Below are 21231 nucleotides of genomic sequence, written 5' to 3'. Positions count from 1 at the left end.
AGTAGTAACAAAGGACATTCAGTGCTGGAAGTTAAAAGCTAGAATTAGAATCCTGAGAGAGAAAATTAAGTGCCAACATATCTATGAAGGGAGCTATAATTCAGGGACAAGCAAATTCTGGAGTTTGAGAAACGCACAAGATAAGAAAGGTCTGATCCAAATTCTAGCTTAACTCTTATAGCATGTGAAATGCCCAGAGATCAATAAGCAGATTGAGCTGATGCACATACGTGAGAAGGGGGATTTGTCTATATGATGGCTCAAAGGCTCATGATCTCACATACTGGAAGTGATTAAAAAGTGGAACATATCAAGAAATCATCGAACTCAATAAATAATTCTGCTGTAAGAAGTCAAAGAGTTTAGTTCATTAAAATAACAAAATTGTTTAAGGTCTCTATTTCATCAGTACTAAATGTGTTGACTTTATATTGATCCAATAAATAAAGGTTATTATTGGACAACTTTTTTGAGTTCATGCCTCTGTATTTAAGTAAAAAGATGAGAATTGTCCTAACGTAGACCACGATATGAACGGTTTTGCTGTTGTCACATCATCCCACTTGTAAAATAAAGACTGTTATTAAATATAGATATAGTAATTAGAGCTAGACAGATTTAGTAATTTTGGAAATGCAAACCATTACTAAAGCATTTTACATTTTTGTACCTTTGATGCAGAAATGTTTCTTTGATCCTCAGAACTGGCATAGAGACATGTCTGAAGATTTTAAGGGACAACTGCTTAGTTTGACAGACTTGAAGCAGATAAATTTGACTTTACAATGGAAAGCTGTTAACTGTTGAATAATAAAATGTGAATGCTTACCAGATCTAGTGGGCTATTTTTATACATTTGACAAAGAATTTATTTATTAATTTCTTGATAAACCTTTTGTTGTTCATGTCAAAACATAAAACTTTTTGTCTCAGTATTTTTAATGCAGAAAGGAAGTTTAATCTACAAAAATGCATTCAAATAATATAATTTATACAGCTAAATGCCCTATTTAACATACTGTAGAATATAAAAAAATATATTGGGGCAGTAATTGAAGTTGACAGCTTTTTTGTTATTTCTGCAGTAATGTTCTTCTCTCACTAGTGACAGATACTTGTCAAGATCAGCACTTGATATTCAAGTATAAGCCATGGTTCACTCAGATCACTGAAGTCTTCATGGAGATAAGAAGTGATGCAATTGCTGAATTTACACTGTAGGAGATATATCAAATTGTGCTGCAAACCAATATGCTTTGAAGTGGTCTAATTCTAGATCATAACTTCAAAAGACTTAAAAAGCATTTTAAAGTATCCACAAAAGGAAAAAGAAGTGAGGCAAGTAAATCATTCCCTCTTATTACATGTTTAATATTCTCAATATGAAGCAACATTAGTCTAATACGTATTGAAATTGAATACCAGCTCTTAATTAGGTGCTGTAATGTTAATTCTGCTTATGTTGACCCCGAGCAAAATGACAAGCAAAGTCATATTTGTCTCTACATTTACATCCACATATGTTACATTGGAATGGGTTCTTGTAACCATGGCACCCCATATGAATAGTGTAAAGGATATTGTCTGCAAAATACATGTCACAGTGTTGGCAATGATGCAGAAGTTGGGGATCCTGGACCTGAAGTGCAGGAGCAGGGGTGCTAGGCTGGCTGTTCGTCACGCTGGGTGTACTTGTATGAGCACTATGCTCACTACTGGGGCCAGCCACAGGACTGAAGTTCCGCTGATTTTGCATGGGACATGCATCTGGACTGATAGGAGATGAGCTTTGGGCGACACTGGAAGCTACCGTGGAAACGACTGGAGCTGTAGACTGTGAAATCACATATGGTTTTTCATCCCTGCAGGCTACCACCTCAGGAGATGCTGGAGCTTGATTTTCAGGTGGAATGCTGGACAATTGGCCTGCTAAGGTAGAAAGCTGGTTTAATGGATTATCCACCATAATATCTTGCATGTCCCTTGAGATCCCAACAGACTGTACTTTTTGCAAACCCTCATAGGAGTTAGCTGACATATCATGAGAAAAGTCATTGAGGTAATCTGGCTTCGGTATCATCATGGAAGAAGGACTTAGATTAATCAGAAGTCTTGTCCCATAACTCAGGGAGTTGTTAGTTTTTTTCTGCAAAATGCCCAACATTTTCTTATTGGTCAGGCAGGTCCTAGCAGCTTTCAAGGGAAGAAGTTTGTGCCTACGTCTACGGTGATGGGACAGGTTACTTCGATCACTGCAGCAGAAAGAGCAAAGCTCACATTTGTACGGTTTTTCACCTGTGTGTGAGCGCATGTGTGCTTCGAGGTGCCGCTCATACGCTGAAGCAAACGGGCATAGGTGACATCTGTGGGGCTTCTCACCTGTATCAGAAAGAATAGATCAGCAAACCTTGCCATTTTTCTCCCTTTTTGCATTTTTCTAATTTTTCCTCCACCAAGTAGCTTTTCCTTTAGCTAGGAGTGCGACAGAGTGGTGGAACTCTTAAGATCATTGTCAACAATCCCATCTGGTTGTCAACATAGTTGCTATGTAAGAAATCTGGACAGTTTTGTTTTTCTTTCCTCATGGTGAGGCAGTTCAGATTTGTGGATTATTTTCTGTAGTGGGTCAATTACAAACTGATGAAACTCCACCAATATAGCTGATGGATGTGTGTCAGTTGGATGTTTGCACCCTACTCACTATCACATTAAGGGCTGGAATTTTAGCTAACATGAAATATGATGAGGTAACTTGAAATTATCTCAGCTTCTTAGCTACTTGGTTATCTGCCATCTGTTTTTGAATGAAATCTCATTAAAAACGTTGAAGATGAAATATGTTTCCAATTGAAAAATCAACAGAAAATAACTTGCCTCTTACAGGATGCATTTTGAAAATCAGAAGTGACAGCAGTTCCTGCATTGTCAAATCATAACACATTGTATATTATGGGTGCCATTCTCTAATTACAAAAAAAAACTCAAACATAATTATAAGAAAGAACTGTAGCCTTTATCTGCTGATTTTACAGCTTTATATATCCTACTTAGAGGAGCAGTACTGTACTATGCTATCGTAGGCTTAACCAGATGGTTACTGAATACATTGATCCTTACCTGCTTTTTCGTTAGTCGAAGCCCTTTTCACTTTAAACTGGGGAGACTCACCATCGGTACTCCTTTTAAAAAAAATCAAACTGTTACAAAGAATTGTGATCAAATTTAACATCCTTTAGCTTATTTGTTCTGAGAAAATTGGTATTTAAAAAGGGAGAACGATAGTTGCTGGGGAAATCCTGCAAGAAGTCTATGTTCCTAAGTGACAGAACCTAACCTTGTGGAGAAACTGAATCAATACTAATACCATAAAAACAGGAACATTAATTGATCTAAACTGAGTTAATTAATGTATCAGCAAATGTCAAATTAACTGCCTTACAATACCAAACAACAAATGATCATAAACTACTTCCAACAATGAAGTTAGCAACACAACTTTAACCAAAGTAATCCAATACGACATGGCAGAAAATAAAAATTAACTGTAGTTTAAGGGGACTTTGATGGTGAGACTCCATTTAAGTCAATTTATGTCAAGAAATAGTTTTACACGTCACACTCATAATCAATACCACAAACTTAATATCAACCTGGACGCTAAATGCTATCTAAATACCCCAGTTTGGTCTCAGTTAGAATTTAATAATTTTGTATAAATTATTCTCTTCATTAAAACAACAACATTTGTCAAGAGAAGAGCTTGTCCTCTATCATACAACCTACCATCTCTCTACCAACCTAATCATCAAAATGAATCAAAAGGTTGTTTACCTCATTGTCAATTGACATTCCAGAAATTTGGATTTTATGTAACTGAGCATGTTCATTAAATTAGTATGTTTTCACCTTATTGTACAGTACTGCTCCTTTAGGTAGTTAGAATAGAAATAAACATCTGATAATAACTTCTATTTTAGATCACGTAGAAGTCAATGTACAGTTGTTACCTGTGTGCATTCTGATATGCTCCATCAGACGTGCAGTCCCTTTACTAGCATAGTTGCAGTATCGGCACTTTAGTTTTCCATCATATGTTCTTTCAAGCCCATCAGCCATAAGCCCAGAGCCATCATCCAATGAAACTTCAACTGAAGCATGATGCATTCCATTTTGATCATTTTCTGATCCTGCAGTAATAAATCCCAGAAAAATAGGAAGAATTAAAAATTCTCTGCAATCTGAAGTACAGACAGCTATGAGAGAAGAAAATCATTTTACAATACAGGTGACACAAATATATTGTCGTTCATAAAAAAGTTCTGTGATCATTTTCTACATTTATAGCAAATGTTAAGAGAAAAACTACCGCATGAAAGACATTTCTGAAACGTTGTTTTGTATTTCTGCAAATATTCATTGATTTTCTGTGGTAATTCTTGTTGACAGTAAAATATCTACTATTTTGTAATAAATATTAATATGTAAATTAATGATTTACAGGTGCTAAAGTCAAATTTCATTTTTATTGAATGTTTTCTGACTAAGTCTTACATTCTCAAGCATTGCAATATGCATTCAGCTAACACAAACAGGTAACAGCTGAAATGAGTAAAGTCCCATTACAACACAGGAACCACAGATGATAAAATAAATAGAGTTTTTATTTCTAATGAAAAGATTTCCCTTTACGAAGGAGCTTGAATTTATATTGTAACTTCCTTGACCTCTGGACATCCTAAAGTAATTCAGCTAATTAAGTACTCACAGTATGGTAATCGTTATAATGTAGAGAAAACTAAGTCAATTTGTGTGCAGCAAGGTCCAACAGAAATTAATTTGTCTTAGTGAACTTATTTGAGGAATGAAATGGTGGCTAGATTACCATGATAGCCAGGGAACTGTTCTGCTCTTAAATAGTGTGCTAGAAAATTTATGGGCATCTGAAAGAACAGATGAGCCTTTAGTTTAATATTTCATCTGAAAGATGGCACCAATGACCCAGCAGCACTTCCTCAATACTGGATTGGTACTGATTAATAGGCTTAATTCTGGAATGGGGTTTAAGTTCATGATGTAATACAGAGGGACTAATATAATTATTTGGAGGTGTAGTGGACAGCGAAGAAGGTTACCTCAAGATTACAACGTGATCTTGATCAGATGGGCCAATGGGCTGAGATGTGGCAGATGGAGTTTAACTTAGATAAATGTGAGGTGCTGCATTTTGGGAAAGCAAATCTTAGCTGGACTGATACAATTAATGGTAAGGTCCTAGGGAGTGTTGCTGAACAAAGAGACCTTGGAGTGCAGGTTCATAGCTCCTTGAAAGTGGAGTCGCAGGTAGATAGGATAGTGAAGAAGGCATTTGGTATGTTTCCTTTATTGGTCAGAGTATTGAGTACAGGAGTTGGGAGATCATGTTGCGGCTGTACAGGACATTGGTTAGGCCACTTTTGGAATATTGCGTGCAAATCTGGTCTCCTTCCTATCGGAAGGATGTTGTGAAACTTGAAAAGGTTAAGAAAAGATATACAAGGATGTTGCCACGGTTGGAGGATTTGAGCTATTGGGAGAGGTTGAATAGGCTGGGTCTGTTTTCCCTGGAGAGTCGGAGGCTTAGGATTGAAGAGCATGAATAGAATAAATAGACAAAGTACCTTCCCTGGGGTGGGGGAGTCCAGAACTAGAGGGCATAGGTTTAGGGTGAGAGGGGAAAGATAAAAGAGACCGGAGGGGCAAGTTTCTCGCCCAGAGGGTGGTACGTGTATGGAATGAGCCACCAGAGGAAGTGCTAGAGGCTAGTACGATTGCAACATTTAAAAGGTATCTGGATGGGTATATGAATAGTACGATTGCAACATTTAAAAGGTATCTGGATGGGTATATGAATAGGAAGGGGTTTGGAGGGTTATGGACTGGGTACTGGCAGGTGGGATATCTGGTCGGTATGGATGGGTTGAACCGAATGGTCTGTTTCCGTGTTGTGCATCTCAAGACTCTACTGAGGTAAGGCTAATAATATAAAATTAGTTTAGACAGCAGATTCCAACAAAACATATCACCCATATACCAAATCTCCTATGGTAGTCTATATAATAAAACAGAACCTATCTTTTACCAAGATCTGTTTTGTTTTCATTGTCAGTTGTCTCCTTGTCTATCTTTTTCACTTCTGTTTCTTTCTCCTTAACACTTTTTGTTTCTCACTTTAATTTCTTGTTCCTTTCTAGAAGTGGGTGGCATGGAGTGGTGTAGTGGGATAATGCATCAAAAGCCTTTAAATAATTACAGGAAAAATGAGGCTCTTGTAACTTTCTTTCCCAAACCTTCCCTTTCTCCCCTTGACCCACAATTATCCATGCTCACATTTTCATATACAATTTATTCCCTGGCCCTTTATCTTTCCATCCCTCCACAACTTAACCACCACTTATTCTATGATCGTCCACTTCATCTATAACACTTTGATCTATTGTTGCCCTTTTCCTGCATCCCAGGATAGTTTGCATTGCCCTCAAATTCATCTTTTCCATATCTTCCTCAAAGAGGCATCTTTTAATACTTTGAAAAAACAGATTCAAATGGAGAAACTCTTGTCTATTTAACCTGAGAAGAATCACACAGCGACATAATGATTTGGCTTCAGAATTCACCTGGCGTTGTTTTTGTTAAAAGCTCAACTACTAACATGAGGAAGGATGAAAACAACAGCTACAACAGGTGTACATTAAATACATTACATGAACTAGTTGAATAAAGATTTTGAAGTTTGTCTGCTAGGATTTCTTAATAAATTAGAAAAACAACTGCAAGAAGTTAAAGAAAAATGCAATGTAGGAGAATGAATTGGTCAGAGTTGAGAAACAGGTGTATGGAGTGATAACAGGAAAGAGAGTGGTCAAATTAGGGAATAACACACTGGGGAAAAAGTGCTGCAAATGATCAATGAAAACCCTTTCTATTCATATATCCATCCAATGCGTTTTAAAAGTTGCAATTGTACCAGCTTCCTCTGACAGTCATTCCATTCACATGCCACCCTCTGACATTAAAATACAACCATTAACAATGTTGTTAATGAATAAATTTATTGAAAAGATCATTGACCAATGGCATTGAAATCTTCAGATTACTTTTTGCCTGCTTTTACAATAAACTTTCATATAACCAGATACATTTTTAAATATACAATTTATAATCTATTGTACATCACTGGCTGGTTTGCAACATTTTTGTTCAGAAAGCATTTAGTTTATTGAAAAGAAAACATTTTCAGCCAATATTAACCCTCCTTGCTTCGGCCCCTCAAGACAGACATTTAATTCGGTCAAGTGGAGATTTTAATTTGTCAGTCCTGATTCGGGACTTCCTCTTTCTATGAATCTAAGTAACCATAGTGGACAAGTTAGCCTCAGAGTAGCATGCCAGTATTCACTATGCACAAAACATAATTTTTGCAGACAAAAATGTCCTTACCAGTTTGTAGAGATTCTGGGTCCTTCTCCACACCAACAGAGCCAGATATCATGTTCACATGTTGGGTTTGTTGAGTGAGATACTCCTGGAAATCCTTGACGAAATCTACAGAAGCAGCTCTCTTCTCCTCCATGATCTCTCAAATGTTTAAAAAAATTGGTTTATTTCCTTGAAAAAAGAAAATATAACTTTATGAGGAATACATTGTGAAGAACAAAACTTATTAAAATTTGAATGTTGTAGCAATAGGCATTTGTCAAAGTATGTTATTATCTATTAATATTTCAAATGAGGTGATCAAATACTCATCAGAGCAGTACAACAAAGTTGCTGTGACTGAACAGTGAGGAGTTTTAACTGCTCAGTAGGAACTCTTAACGCTACATAATAGCATATATTTAATTTAGAGAACTACTTCTTCAAACAGTTTTGTGAAATGATACTGAAATGCCAACTCCCAAATCTTTTGCAAAAGCATATTTATAACAGCACAGAATCACATCTACAAAACCAAACTTGACAGCAGTCATTTAGCATTGCAACTGGCGCTATTTTTATAGGTATCTGAGAAGGTTCTACTGTTCCAGCAGTTTGAATTTCTCAGAATTAAAACTAGAAAAATGCAGCAAGAATAGAATGGCAGTATGATTAGAAAAAATAATTATATCTCCTTCATGTTGCCAGGTTATAAGAATAAAAGAGAAACAATAAGTATAAAGGTGGGATATGTTTATCATGCTAACGTTGGGCTGATGCTATCAGTGACATATATGCAATATCTCCATGCTTGTTTATGTAAAGAATTGTAGGGAGTCAAGATCCCTCACAGGACCTGAAGTGTTGATCTACATGTACCTTTGATGTTGCCCAACACGTATGGGATGTTGTGTTCCATTATGAAAACTGCATGAATTCTGCAATTTTGTTTCTCATGTTTTCTGTAGCACAATATACATCATGATATACTGAAAAGGGGCATCTTGTGCATGTAGATGGTGCAGTACTTCATTACAACGGCACAATTTTGAAATATTGAGGGAGCTTCTGGCTTTCAATTCACAATTGGTTACATCATCTGTAAAGATCCCTGGCTGAGACACATTGAGCTTGAGCTGCTTCTTAATTGAGGAGACATATAGATTTATACAGATACAGCTTTACTTTAGCACAAGTAGTTGTAAATTCTTGATATAATATTTTTATTCAAGGGACTACAACCAAAGCCAGTGAAGTCAGATGAGTATAACACACTGGTTCATTGATTAGTAATATCAGCAGATTCTGTTTAACACTTTCAGAAGTACAGGATTTCTGAAAAGGGTGGTAACCATGTCATGTATGATATAATAGGAGAATAGAAGGTAATTGAATGAATCATCTCATAGCTTAGTATTTGTGATTTTCACTACTATTCTGAGGACTAATTGTCATGATAGCTTAATTTATTCCTTTATACTGTATATCTTATTTTTATCTGTTGCAAATTTTAAAGCTGAGGATACAAACAGAATGTACTAAAGGGCAAGGACTGTACAAAATCAGAGACTTATTTTAAGGTGGAGTCCATTTGGCCCTTTATAACTACATTCTTGTTATTGCAATCCAAAATTAATTGTGTCGTACTTTTTCGTTGTATCACTTTATCTCCATTGGCCTCAGATGACAACGTACTGCTTTCAGAAAACACATGATGGTCCGTGCCCAAACTATACCAGCAGCAGTGGACTATCAGCATTTTCGACAGCAGCATCCTCCAAGATATCAAAGCTCCTCTTAACTTTTCATAGAATTGATACAGTATGGAAACAGGCCCTTCGGCCCCTTAAGTCCACACCGACCCTCTGAAAGGTAACCCACCCAGACCCACTCTACATTTCCCCATGACTAATGCACCTAACCTACACACCCCTGAACACTATGGGCAATTTAGCATGGCCAGTTCACCTAACCTGCACATCTTTGGATTGTGGGAGGAAACCAGAGAACCTGGAGGAAATCCACACAGACACAGGGAGAATGTGCAAACTCCACACAGCTGGAATCGAACCTGAGTCCCTGGCGCTGCGAGACTGCAGTACTAACCACTGAGCCACCATGTCGCCTTTGACCTTTTGACTTCATGGCTGATTGTGCAGTTTGTCAGTTGTTAATTTTTTAAGCATTACAGATTCCTTTTCTAAGCCTCTCTTTCCATTTTTAAGCTGTTTGTTAAAACCTCTCTCTTTGACGAAGCGCTTAATCATCTTCCCTAAGATTTTTGTATGTGATTTAGGGACAAATTTTGGTTTAGATTATTACTGCATAGAGATGTTACATTATGTTAAAACTGTTTTATAAATATAACTTATTGTTGTGCTTCCTAGAATCAGACTCAGAGTTTTTGAAAACAAACCGCTCCTCATCACATAATTGATGGAAAGGGCTATTCCTTCATTATGGTGAGGAGCATGCAGCAGATTATGACAGATCATGACATACATTCTGCCAAATACTGCACCAGAGCAGTTCAGGCAATTTTTGTTCAGCATTTCATTCCACCAATGCTCTGCTCTATCTACAGTACAAGTGGCAGTGTGACTACCAAAGTCTTCAGTATGTGGTCATCAGAAGGATCTTATTGTCTAGTGACCACACTTTGGTTTGCCGTCATGTTCAAATGCAACTGACATAGGAGAATGCCACATGAGGAATCCACCATCAATGCTGCCAGTATATCTGGCACTGACCTGAGTATTTGTTGTGGATCATCACACACCAGTTAGATGTTCTGATCCAGGGTTCACATATGTTGCTTGAACAGGGTGGTGTGACTGAATTTTGTGTATCTGGTTTCGGTACCGTCACTGTCATCTTGCCAACCACTGGCAATGTGGTCCTTGTTATATTCAAAGACTGCAATTGTGGCCTTAACAGGTTAGATTTCAGTGAAAATATTCTTACTGAAGCGCAGATGCCCCACATATACTTTTCTTGCTAAGGTGCAAGAGAAATACTCCCCAGTCATCCTGAGTGCATAAAGCCTCTTGCTAAAGTCCTTCTGTCCTTCTCCTCTTCCATCCTTCCCTGCTTTGTATGGCCTTTGTTATTCTCCATGTCATGCTGCATTCCAGAGCAATTCTGCCTTGCACATATATGGAGGCAACTGATTTATTCAGAAGTTTTGAAGTCAGTGAAAACTCACTCAGCTGCTGCCACCTCACTCCTTATAGATTTTTATGACTTCACGGACTTGTACATGGAATTGAAGATTTGTAGAGTCCAAACAACAGGACTCAATTTGTAAGAAATGGGTGTACCCTTTAAATAGCACTGATGGAAGGGGTCTTCCTTCAAGCTGCTGAATGCATGTTCAGTTAGTGAGGTTAACAGAGGATAGTAGCTGCACTGTAGAGACCCAAAATAGCTTGGGATGCTGACTAAAGTCTAATGAAAAAATCCAAAGTCTGCTTGCTCTAGATACACCTGGTGGCTGCCCAATGTGTGCACACATCTGTAATACCTGGTGTAACATGACTGAAATGTTTACAAGTCTCAGATGCCAATTTGAAGTTCTGAGGTCACCTTTAAATGACATTAAAGCTGCAATGCTTACTGAACTGCATGTTCACTTTAAAATTGCTACACAGCTAAGCAAACATGCATCTAAAAGGGAATAAAATTAAGAACAATGGATGCTTTCAGCACAACTAACTTATTTTCATTCATAGTGCTCATTATTACCTATATAGTTTCTCTTCTTCCATAGCTTTCTACCAATAATTCCTTTCTTTCTCTCTCTCTCTCTCTGGGCCCTGCCTCCACCTGTCAGAGCACTCCTTTTCCCATGCCCTACCCTTATCATCAAGATAAATACCATTTTTATTCCCAGATGCTATCAGTTCCGAACAATGCCCCTGGACTTAAAGGTTAACGCTGTTTTCTCTTCACAGATGCTACCATACCTGGGTTTCTCTAAAAGGGAATAGTGCTTGTACAGAAGTGGTTATTCACTGTGTAGCACATTCCCAATATCTATGTAGTCAAGCTGTTTCTTGCAAAAGGAAGACAGACATTATTTGCAACAGCCTAAATGAGATGCAATCGGTCTCAATTATTAGTTCAGAAACAAGAGTGAATCATAAGATATTTATAACTTATCTACAGATCAAGAATAGGCTCTGTTTTAAAAACAAATTGCCAGATAGAGACTATCTGTTTCAACAGCAATCTGTGCAATGAATCAGTGATACAAGGAAGTAGCCCAAACCCTTTAAACACTTGTTGTTAACAGTGAAATTACACTGTCTGATAAAGCCATTTTATACATTTGTACTGAATCTTACAATGTATGATTGTACATCATATGTCATTCAGCATTATGGCATTAGTCCTGTACAACTGAGGTTACAGTTAATAGTAATGATAATAGAAACATTCTAGATATTTATCTCCCTCAATTTATTATGTAAATAGATAGTAGTCACCTTTATCCAAAGGTTAGTTTGGACTACATACACTCTTGTGTCTCACAAGTATTCCACCATACGAACTTAAATTAGAGTATATATTCTAGGACATTTTTACTTCAAACCAGACCATGAGCATTCATAGTATTTTGTTTTTACTGTTCTGGGGACATTGTTTTCCTGGGAAGTATCATGTGCAGTTTGGGTCTCTAAGGAGGAACATACTTGGCATAGAGGGAGTGCTACAAAGGGTCAGCAGATTAATCCTTGGGATAGCAGGATTGTTTAATGAAGAGATTCAATATACCATATATACGCATAAGAGTTGAATTTTTTTTGAATATGTTTTAAGGTTAAATTTATGGGATCGACTATTAGATGGATACTACTTTTGATGGGCTGAAATTCATGCCCGTCAAAATTCATACTGTATCATTAGAAGCCCAGTTGATCTTGAAACGAATAAAGAAAAAGACACAATGAATTACAGTAATTATCGAATAACGAAAATAGAAGATAAAATGAATTAGTGATAAACCTTGGAGCGACAATGACATCATCGGTGCAGCTGAAGGCTAGAATGGAATCCCAGACCAGAGCAGGATGGCCGGCAGACTGGAATCCCAGATTGGAGCTGGACGGCCGGCAGACTGGAATCCCAGACTGGAGCAGGATGGCCGGCAGACTGGAATCCCAGACCGGAGCAGGACGGCCGGCAGACTGGAATCCCAGACTGGAGCAGGACGGCCGGCAGACTGGAATCCAGGACTGGAGCAGGACGGCCAGCAGACTGGAATCCCAGACCGGAGCAGGACGGCCGGCAGACTAGAATCTCAGACCGCAGGAGGACGGCCGGCAGACTGGAATCCCAGACCGGAGCTGGACGGCCGGCAGACTGGAATCCCAGACCGGAGCTGGATGGCCGGCAGACTGGAATCCCAGATCGGAGCTGGACGGCCGGCAGACTGGAATCCTAGACCGGAGCTGGACAGCCGGCAGACTGGAATTCCAGACCGGAGCTGGACGGCCGGCAGACTGGAATCCCAGAACGGTGCCAGACGGCCGGCAGACTGGAATCCCAGACCGGAGCTGGACGGTCGGCAGGCTGGAATCCCCGAACGGTGCCAGACGGCCGGCAAACTGGAATCCCAGATCGGAGCTGCACGGCTGGCAGACTGGAATGCAGGAACAGAGTGGTACGGCCAGAAGACTGGAGTCCCGGAAAGGAGTGGAACGGCTGGCAGAATAGAGAGGGATGGCCAACAGACCGGAGTCCTGGAGTGCAGCAGGACGGCCGGCGACTGGAATCCCAGAACAGAGCAGGAACGGCCAGCAGAACAGAGTCCCGGAGCGGCGCGGGATGGCTGGCAGAATGGAATCCAGAATGGAGCAGGATGACCGGCAGACTGGAATCCCGGAATGGAACGGGAATAACTGGCAGACTAGAATCCCAGAATGGAGCAGGAATGGCTGGCAGACTGGAATCCTGGAGCGGAGCAGGAATGGCCAGCAAGCTGGAATCCCGGAATGAAGCGCGAACAGCTGGCAGACTAGAATCCTGAAACTGAGCGGGAACTGTTGGCAGAACAGAGTTCCAGAACAGAGTGGGACGGCTAGCAGAACAGAGCTCTCGAGCAGAGCAGAACAGCCGTACAAAAAGTGAATACTAATTATAGTGTTTGCTCAATGATGAACTTAAGAAATCCGAAGCCTAATGTCGGTATGAATTATGTGAAGAACTAGGGTCGACTTTTACACGAGATATATGGAAAATTCTAGATTTTTTGGCCAAGAATAGTGCTTTGACTTTTACATGGGATCAAGATTTCCTTGAGTATATACAGTATACTCCCTAGAATTTCAAAGAATGAGGGTGAAACTCAAAACATTCTTAATGAGGGGTGTAATAGGATGTATGCAGATATTTGCCTTGGCTGGTGAATCTAAAACCAGGGTACAAAGGAAGGTGATGGCCTAGTGGTATTATTGCTAGTCTATTAATTCAGAAACTTAGCTCATGCTCTGGAGACCCAGGTTCGAATCCTGCTGTGGCAGGTGGTGGTATAAAACATATTGAGAATTAAAATTCTATTGAAGTCCATGAAACCATTGTCAATTGTCAGGAAAAATCCATCTGGCTGAGGGAAGGAAATCTGCCATCCTCACTGGGTCTGGCGACATGTAACCAGACCCACAGAAATGTGGTTGACTCCCAACTGCCCTCTGAAATGACCTAGCAAGCCACTCAATTTTTGTCAATCTCTACAAAGTCTCGAGGATGAGATGAAACCTGATGGACCATGCAGCAACAACCTAATCTTCAGAAGAGACAATAGCACAAACAGCCCTGTCAACCTTGCAAAGTCTTCTTTATTAACTTCTGGGGTCTACTGTCAAAACTGGGAGAACTGTCTCACAGACTAGTCAAGCACCAGACAGACATACTCATACTTGTGGAATCATACCTAATAGACAATGTCTCAGATGCTACCATCAACATCCCTGAATATGTCCTGTCCCACCAGCAGGGCAGACTTGCAGAGGTGCTGGCTCAGTGGTATACTGTTGGGAAGGAATTGCCCTCAGAGTCCTTAATATTGACTCCGAACCAACAAGAGAGAAAAACATATTTGACCTCATCCATACCAATCTGCCAGTTGCAGATGCATCACTAGTAGTGACCATTGTACAGTCTTTATCAAGACAAAGTCCTGTCTTCACATTGAGAATACCCTCCAGCATTCTGTGTGGTACTAACTGTGCTAAATGGGACAAACTTCAGACAAATCTAGCAACTCAAGACTGGATATTGATGAGGCGCTGTGCACCGTCAACAGCAGCAGAATTGTACTCCAACACAATCTGCATCCTCATGGCCCAGCATATTTCCCACTTAACCATTACCATCAATGGGTCAATGGACAGCGCAGGAGACATGCCAGTAGCAGCACTAGGCATACCTGAAAATGACATGCCAACCAGGTGAAGCTATCAAACAGGACTACTGCATGCCAAACAGCACAAGCAGCAAGTGATACACAGAGCTAAGCAATCCTACAACCAATGAATCAGATCTAAGCTCTACAGTGCTGCCATATCCAGTCATAAATGGTGGTGGACAAATAAACAACTCACTGGAGGATAAGGTTTCACAAATATCCCCAAATTCAATGACAGAAGAGCAAAACCTTAAGTGCAAAGGTTGAAGTATTTGCAGTAATCTTCAGCTAGAAGTGCCAAGTAGATGATCCATTTTGACCTCTAGTGGTCCACAGCATTACAGACTGATGGGACGATAATTGGTTGGACTGGATTTGTCCTGCATTTGTCTTCAGCCAATTCAGTTCACCCCATTTGATATCAAGAAACAGTTGGTGGCACTGGATTCTGCAAAGGCCATGGGCCTGACAACATTCCAGTAATAGTACAGAACTTGCTGTTTTCCTAACCAAGTGGTTCCCAGTTTAATTACAAGACTGCTATCTACCCAGTAATGTGGAAAATTGCCCAAGTATGTTTCATACACAAAATGCAGGACAAATCCAGTCCAACCAATTATCGTCCCATCAGTCTACTTGTAATTATTAGTGAAGTGATGGAAAGTGTAATCAACAGTACTATTAAGCAGCACATGCTCACCGACACCCAGTTTGGGTACCAGTTTTGATACAAAATTGGCTTGAAGGTGAGAGACAACGGACAGTAGTAGAGGGTTGATTTTTGACTGCAGGCTTGTGACCAGTGATGTGCTGCAAGGATTTGGGTCCACTGCTTTTCATCATTTATATAAATGATTTGAATGTGAATATAGGAGGTAATGGTTAGTCAATTTGCAGATGTCACCAAAATTGGTGGCGTAGTGGACAGTGAAGAAAGTAATCTCAGAGTACAACAGGACCTTGATCAGATGGGCAAATAGGCCGAGGAGTGGCAGATGACATTTAATTTTGATAAACGTAAGGTGTTGCAGTTTGGTAAGGCTTATACAATAGTGGGGTCCTGGGGAGTATTGCCAAACAAAGGGACCTAGGTGTGAAGGTGCATAGTTCCTTGAAAATAGGGTCACAAGTAGACGGGGTAGTGAAGAAGGCATTTGGCACACTTGCCTTCATTAGTCAGTGCACTGAGTACAGGATTGGCAAATTCGGTACTATTGCTGGAATGTTGTCAAGGCTCATAGCCTTTGCAAGGTGCACTTGTAAAAGACATTGGTGAGGCCATTTTTACAATACTGCATTCAGTTCTGGTCTCCCTGCTACAGGAAAGGAATTATTAAACTTGAGAGGGTTCAGAAAATATTTACAAGGATGTTGCCAAGATTGGAGAGTTTAAGCTATAGGGAAAAGTGGAATAGGCTGAGGCATTTTCTCCAGGAGCATCAGAGGCTGACGGGTGACCTTATGGAGGTTTACAAAATCATGAGGAGCATGAATAGGGTGAATAGTCAAGGTCTTTTCCCCAGGGTAGAGGAGTCCAAACCTAGAGGGCATCTGGATGGGTACGTGAATAGGAAAGATTGAGAGAGATGTGGGCCAAAATATTGCAAATGGGACTAGATCAGTTTACGATATACAGTTGGTGCGGGTGATTTGGACAGAAGGGTCTATTTCCGTGCTATATAACTCTTTGACCGAGTGCAGCATCATGGAGCCCTAGCAGAACTGGAATCAATGGGTATGCGTGGGCGGCATGGTGGCACAGTGGTTAGCACTGCTGCCTCACAGCGCCAGAGACCCGGATTCAATTCCCGCCTCAGACTGTGTGGAGTTTGCATGTTCTCCCCGTGTCTGCGTGGGTTTCCTCCGGATGCTCTGGTTTCCACCCACAGTCCAAAGATGTGCAGGTTAGGTGAATTGGCCATGCTAAAATTGCCCGTAGTGTTAGGTAAGGGGTAAATGTAGAGGTATGGGTGGGTTGCGCTTTGGCGGGGCGGTGTGGACTTGTTGGCCCGAAGGGCCTGTTTCCACACTAAGTAATCTAATCTAAACTCTCTGCTGGTTGGAGTCATACCAGGCAAATAGAAAGATGCTTGTGATTGTTGGAGTTCAGTCATCTCAGCTCGTGGACATCTCTGCAGGTCCTCAGTCGTGTCCTCGGCCCAACCAACTTCATCAATGATCTTCCCTCCATCATAAAGTCAGAAATGGGGACACTTCCTGATAATTCCATAATGTTCAGTACCATTTGTGACTCCTCAGGTATTGAACCAGTCCAAGTTCAAATGCAACAAAATCTGGACAATATATAGGCTGTAGCTGAAAAATGGCAAGCAACATTTGTGCCACACAAATGCCAAGCAGTGATCATCTCCAATAAGAGACAGTTTAATCACCGTCCCTTGACTATCAAAATATTTGGGGTTACTATTGGCCAGAAACTCAACTGGACCCGTCACATAAACACAGTAGCTATGAGTAGCTCAGAGGCTAGGTATACTGTGGCAAGTAACTCATCTCCTGACTCACCAGTGTCTTTTGACTATCTACAAGGCACAAGTCACTTGCCTGGTTGGCTGTAGCTCCAACAGCACTCAAGAAGCATGACACCATCCAGGAAAAAACATCCTGCTTGACAGGTAGTACATCCACTCCCTCCATCACCGATCCACAGTAGCAGCTATGTATAGTCTACAAGATGCACCACAGAAATCCAAAGAACCTAAGACAGCATCTCGCAAACAAATAAACACTTCAATCTAGAAGAACAGTAGCAGCAGATACATGGGAACACCACATCATTTTTGTGCAAGTGGCAGAAGTCTCAAAATGAACAAGTGGTGATTGCCATTGATTTCAATGGGAAAGCAAAGCTTTGATTTCAGTGGGAAAGCAAACCTGTTTTCACCTGGAACAACAGTGGATCATATGTCTTGGGGGGAACAATATGGAGTAGTAATTATTGGTGCAAATCATTTCTATCATAATTTCCCCTTTTTTACACTGTTAAAAAATTCCCATGTAACAGATGTGTTTAGAGGAAAATCTGTTGATAAATATAGTGGCAAACAAATATTGTGTGTTGCTGCTCAACACACAGATGGGAGATGTTAAGGGCAGAATCTGTATGTATTACATTTATTTCATACTGTGTGCATACACACAAATACCACATATTTTAATGTATACTGGAATATTTCATTCTGTATTGTTTGCTAAGATGTTTCTTTGCAGCCACAGTGCAACCAAACACAGGATGTAATAAGATAAGAAATGGTTCAGACATGGATCTTTTGGCCTCTTGAACCTGCCCTGCCATTCAACATGATCATGGCTAATCTTCCACCACAATTCCACTTTCCTGCATGAGCTTGACATCCATAAGTCTATTCCTGCTGAAAATGTGTTGCTGGAAAAGCGCAGCAGGTCAGGCAGCATCCAAGGAACAGGAGAATCGAACACACATTCCTCATTCCTGAAGAAGGGCTTATACCCGAAACGTTAATTCTCCTGCTCCTTTGATGCTGCCTGACCTGCTGCGCTTTTCCAGCAACACATTTTCAGCTCTGATCTCCAGCATCTGCAGCCCTCACTTTCTCTCATCCATAAGTCTATTGGTTACTTTTGAATATAAGCACTGACTCAGCATCCACAGTTCACTGGCGTGGAGACTTTCAATGAAGAGGTGTCGTCTGGTCTCAATCCTAAATGGCCAATCCCTTATTCTGAGAGTGCACCCCCAAAAGGAGAAAACATCCCATCAGCGCGTACCCTCTTGTCCCTTAGGAATTTTGTATGCTTCATTGAGATCGTCCCTCCTTTTAAACACGAGAGTCTATTTAATCAATTTTCATAAGACAGTCCCTTGAAACCACAAACCTAGTGAACCTCTATTGTACTCAAAGGCTGGCATGTGATTCTAAACTATTCATTAGGACAATTGCGAATCACGTCGTCCTATAATAGTTTCAACATTATAAGAAAGTAACCCTGAACTCAAGGTGATCATCAGTGATAGCTTATCCTTTGAAGAATAAACTTCTTGTTTCCAAGATGTTCGATAATTTCTATTCCATTTGTAATTGGTTTTATTTGGAGGGAGAGCGACTGGATGCTGGACACCCTGATGTCGGTGATTGACACGCACTCCCTCCCACCTTGTTCCCATTCACTTCTCAAGGGACCTTGCTGATGGAGGGGCGGCACCGCTGCCTGGCCTGCTCGAGCCGATTGGTCAGTCACAGCGGCCGCCGGTTCCCATTGAGCCAACCCAATGTCAATCACGGACAGTCCATCAGCATGTTAGGCTGCGCCGCTCAGGCTGTGTTGTGGATTTGGAAATGGGGGAGGGGATGTGGGATATTAAAACTGTCTCCCGAAAGGGATGGGGGTTAGTACAAACAGACGTCAAATAATTCAAGGAGCTGGAGACAGACATGTCCGGGGAGCGTTAGGTCGTCGCGTCAATCGATCGACTTGGACTCCTTAAATGTATATAATATACAGCTCTTCGCTCTTAAAAGGAACACTAACGCTGCATCCGACCTACCTACCAGCATTTAAACATTGTATTTGTTCACTTACCCTCTAATTAACGTCTGCCCTGGAAACACCGTTTCACCAGAGTAGCATCCCAATCGGGCTGGCGGAGGGGAGACGACCTTTTGCACGCGACCAACGGCATTGTCGTCGACAGCGGCGGCCAGCTAATTTAACGGATTTCTAATTTAAATTCTATTTTTTTTTTCCGCCGAATCCTGGCTGGAAGATTGAAGCGAGCAACCGAACAAAAGCCGGGGGGGGGGGAAGGGAGGTCAGAGTTCGGGAGGGAGGAATTGGTGCGACAGCTTAACGAGTCCCCACGGAAACTGTCACCCTAGAAACCACAGCGTTAACAGAGGCCAGCAATCATGGCAATGACTGACATCCTCATTTGTCAAACAGCAGAGAGAACCTTTATATCACCAGGAAGGGTGAAGTACCGAACGAAGGACCTGATCCCTGTGCAATCGGTTTTATATCAGTACACTACTACTGTATATGGTTCTGGTGTGACGACAGAACCAGACCTATGATCTGTAGTCCCACAATTAGTGTTGTCTAACTATCAAAGAGGGCAAAAAATTTGTCGAGAGTAAAGACAACTTTACACCTATGGCAGAAAGCCTTAGGTGCTGTTGTCTCCTTGGGGCCGGTGTAAAATATTTTGGAAAACAAGTGTGTAGGATTTGAACAAATTTTTAAAAATTAAGGACATTCCAGCAATTAAAAGACAACTTTGAGTAAGGTCTTGAAAATGGCATTCTAAGAATTATTCTCAAAGCCAAATATCATTTAGCGTCAAACACCTTCCCTCTAGCCCAGGCACTGGAAATAAACTATCTAGGGTATTTTGTAATCAACCTGTTTCAGAGATGATACTACACATCTTTGGAACAGGTGGGACTTGAACCCAGAAATCCTGGTTTAGAGGTAGGAATGCTAACATGAAACTGGGGTTCATGAAATGGATGAGAGAAACAAATGGGGTACAAATATTAGAATAGATCTTCAAGATAAGGCAGCCTGTTTCTAAAGTTGAACATTATAGTTTAAAGATTAGGTAATAGATAACTAAAGGGAAAGTAACTGATTACAAGAGAAACCTTAAAATCGAGAGCTGGAAACCTAACGACAGATTTATTCCAAAGAGCCATCCAGTGGTTTTAATATGCAATTGCATTGTGATAATATCAAGAAAAACAGGATAGGAAATGTGGACACTGGATTTCTAATGGAAATTCCAACAAGTATACCTGATAAAATAATGCACCTTCATCCTAAGACACTCATTCTTAGTCAAAAACCACAACATTTATAGCAAACTATTCAAATTTGTTTAATTTGCCTCCTGCTGATACAAAGAAATGATCGTTTGCCAACACCATTACAACTGCATCTAGTAGAAATATGTATTTGAAGAAATCCTTGCCTGTTCGATAAATGGAAGTAGTCACTTTTTTCACCTAAATATTTTCTTGGTTCAATTTACTTGAAATATAGGTAATATTGTCTAACAAAGCATGTTATTTTTTTTTAAATCTGTTCAGATGTATTATGACAGTGCTGGAGCAAGTGTAACTTGAAACGGAATCTTCTGGCCCAGAGATGTGGACAATACCAATACACCAGAGGCCTCTCATCTAATAGAACATTAAAAGGAAGTCTTAAGACAACCAGTAATTAGATTACTTAGTGTGGAAGCAGTCCCTTTGGCCCAACAAGTCCACACAGACCCTCTGAAGAGCAACCCACCCAGACCCATTCCCCTACATTTACCCCTTCACCTAACAGAAATATTTCTGCGTAGACCAAGTAGAGGCAGGTGAGATTAG

General features: G+C 40.4%; 1 protein-coding gene across 1 annotated transcript; it reads right to left on the bottom strand.

Moving 5' to 3' along the window:
- Nucleotides 1-6: 6 nt before the first annotated feature.
- On the bottom strand, nucleotides 7-20414 carry LOC122547995 (zinc finger protein Pegasus-like). The gene is made up of 4 exons (XM_043686547.1): nucleotides 19442-20414; nucleotides 7477-7644; nucleotides 4008-4187; nucleotides 7-2379 (listed from the first exon to the last, which is right to left on the bottom strand). The coding sequence occupies exons 2-4, from the start codon at nucleotides 7607-7609 to the stop codon at nucleotides 1448-1450; spliced, it is 1245 nt and encodes a 414-aa protein (XP_043542482.1). The 5' UTR covers nucleotides 7610-7644; nucleotides 19442-20414; the 3' UTR covers nucleotides 7-1447.
- Between the last annotated feature and the right edge of the window lie 817 nt (nucleotides 20415-21231).

The sequence above is a fragment of the Chiloscyllium plagiosum genome, unplaced genomic scaffold (genome assembly GCF_004010195.1).
Source record: "Chiloscyllium plagiosum isolate BGI_BamShark_2017 unplaced genomic scaffold, ASM401019v2 scaf_14209, whole genome shotgun sequence".
Lineage (NCBI taxonomy): Eukaryota > Metazoa > Chordata > Chondrichthyes > Orectolobiformes > Hemiscylliidae > Chiloscyllium > Chiloscyllium plagiosum.
This window is presented reverse-complemented; position numbering and strand designations above follow the sequence as displayed.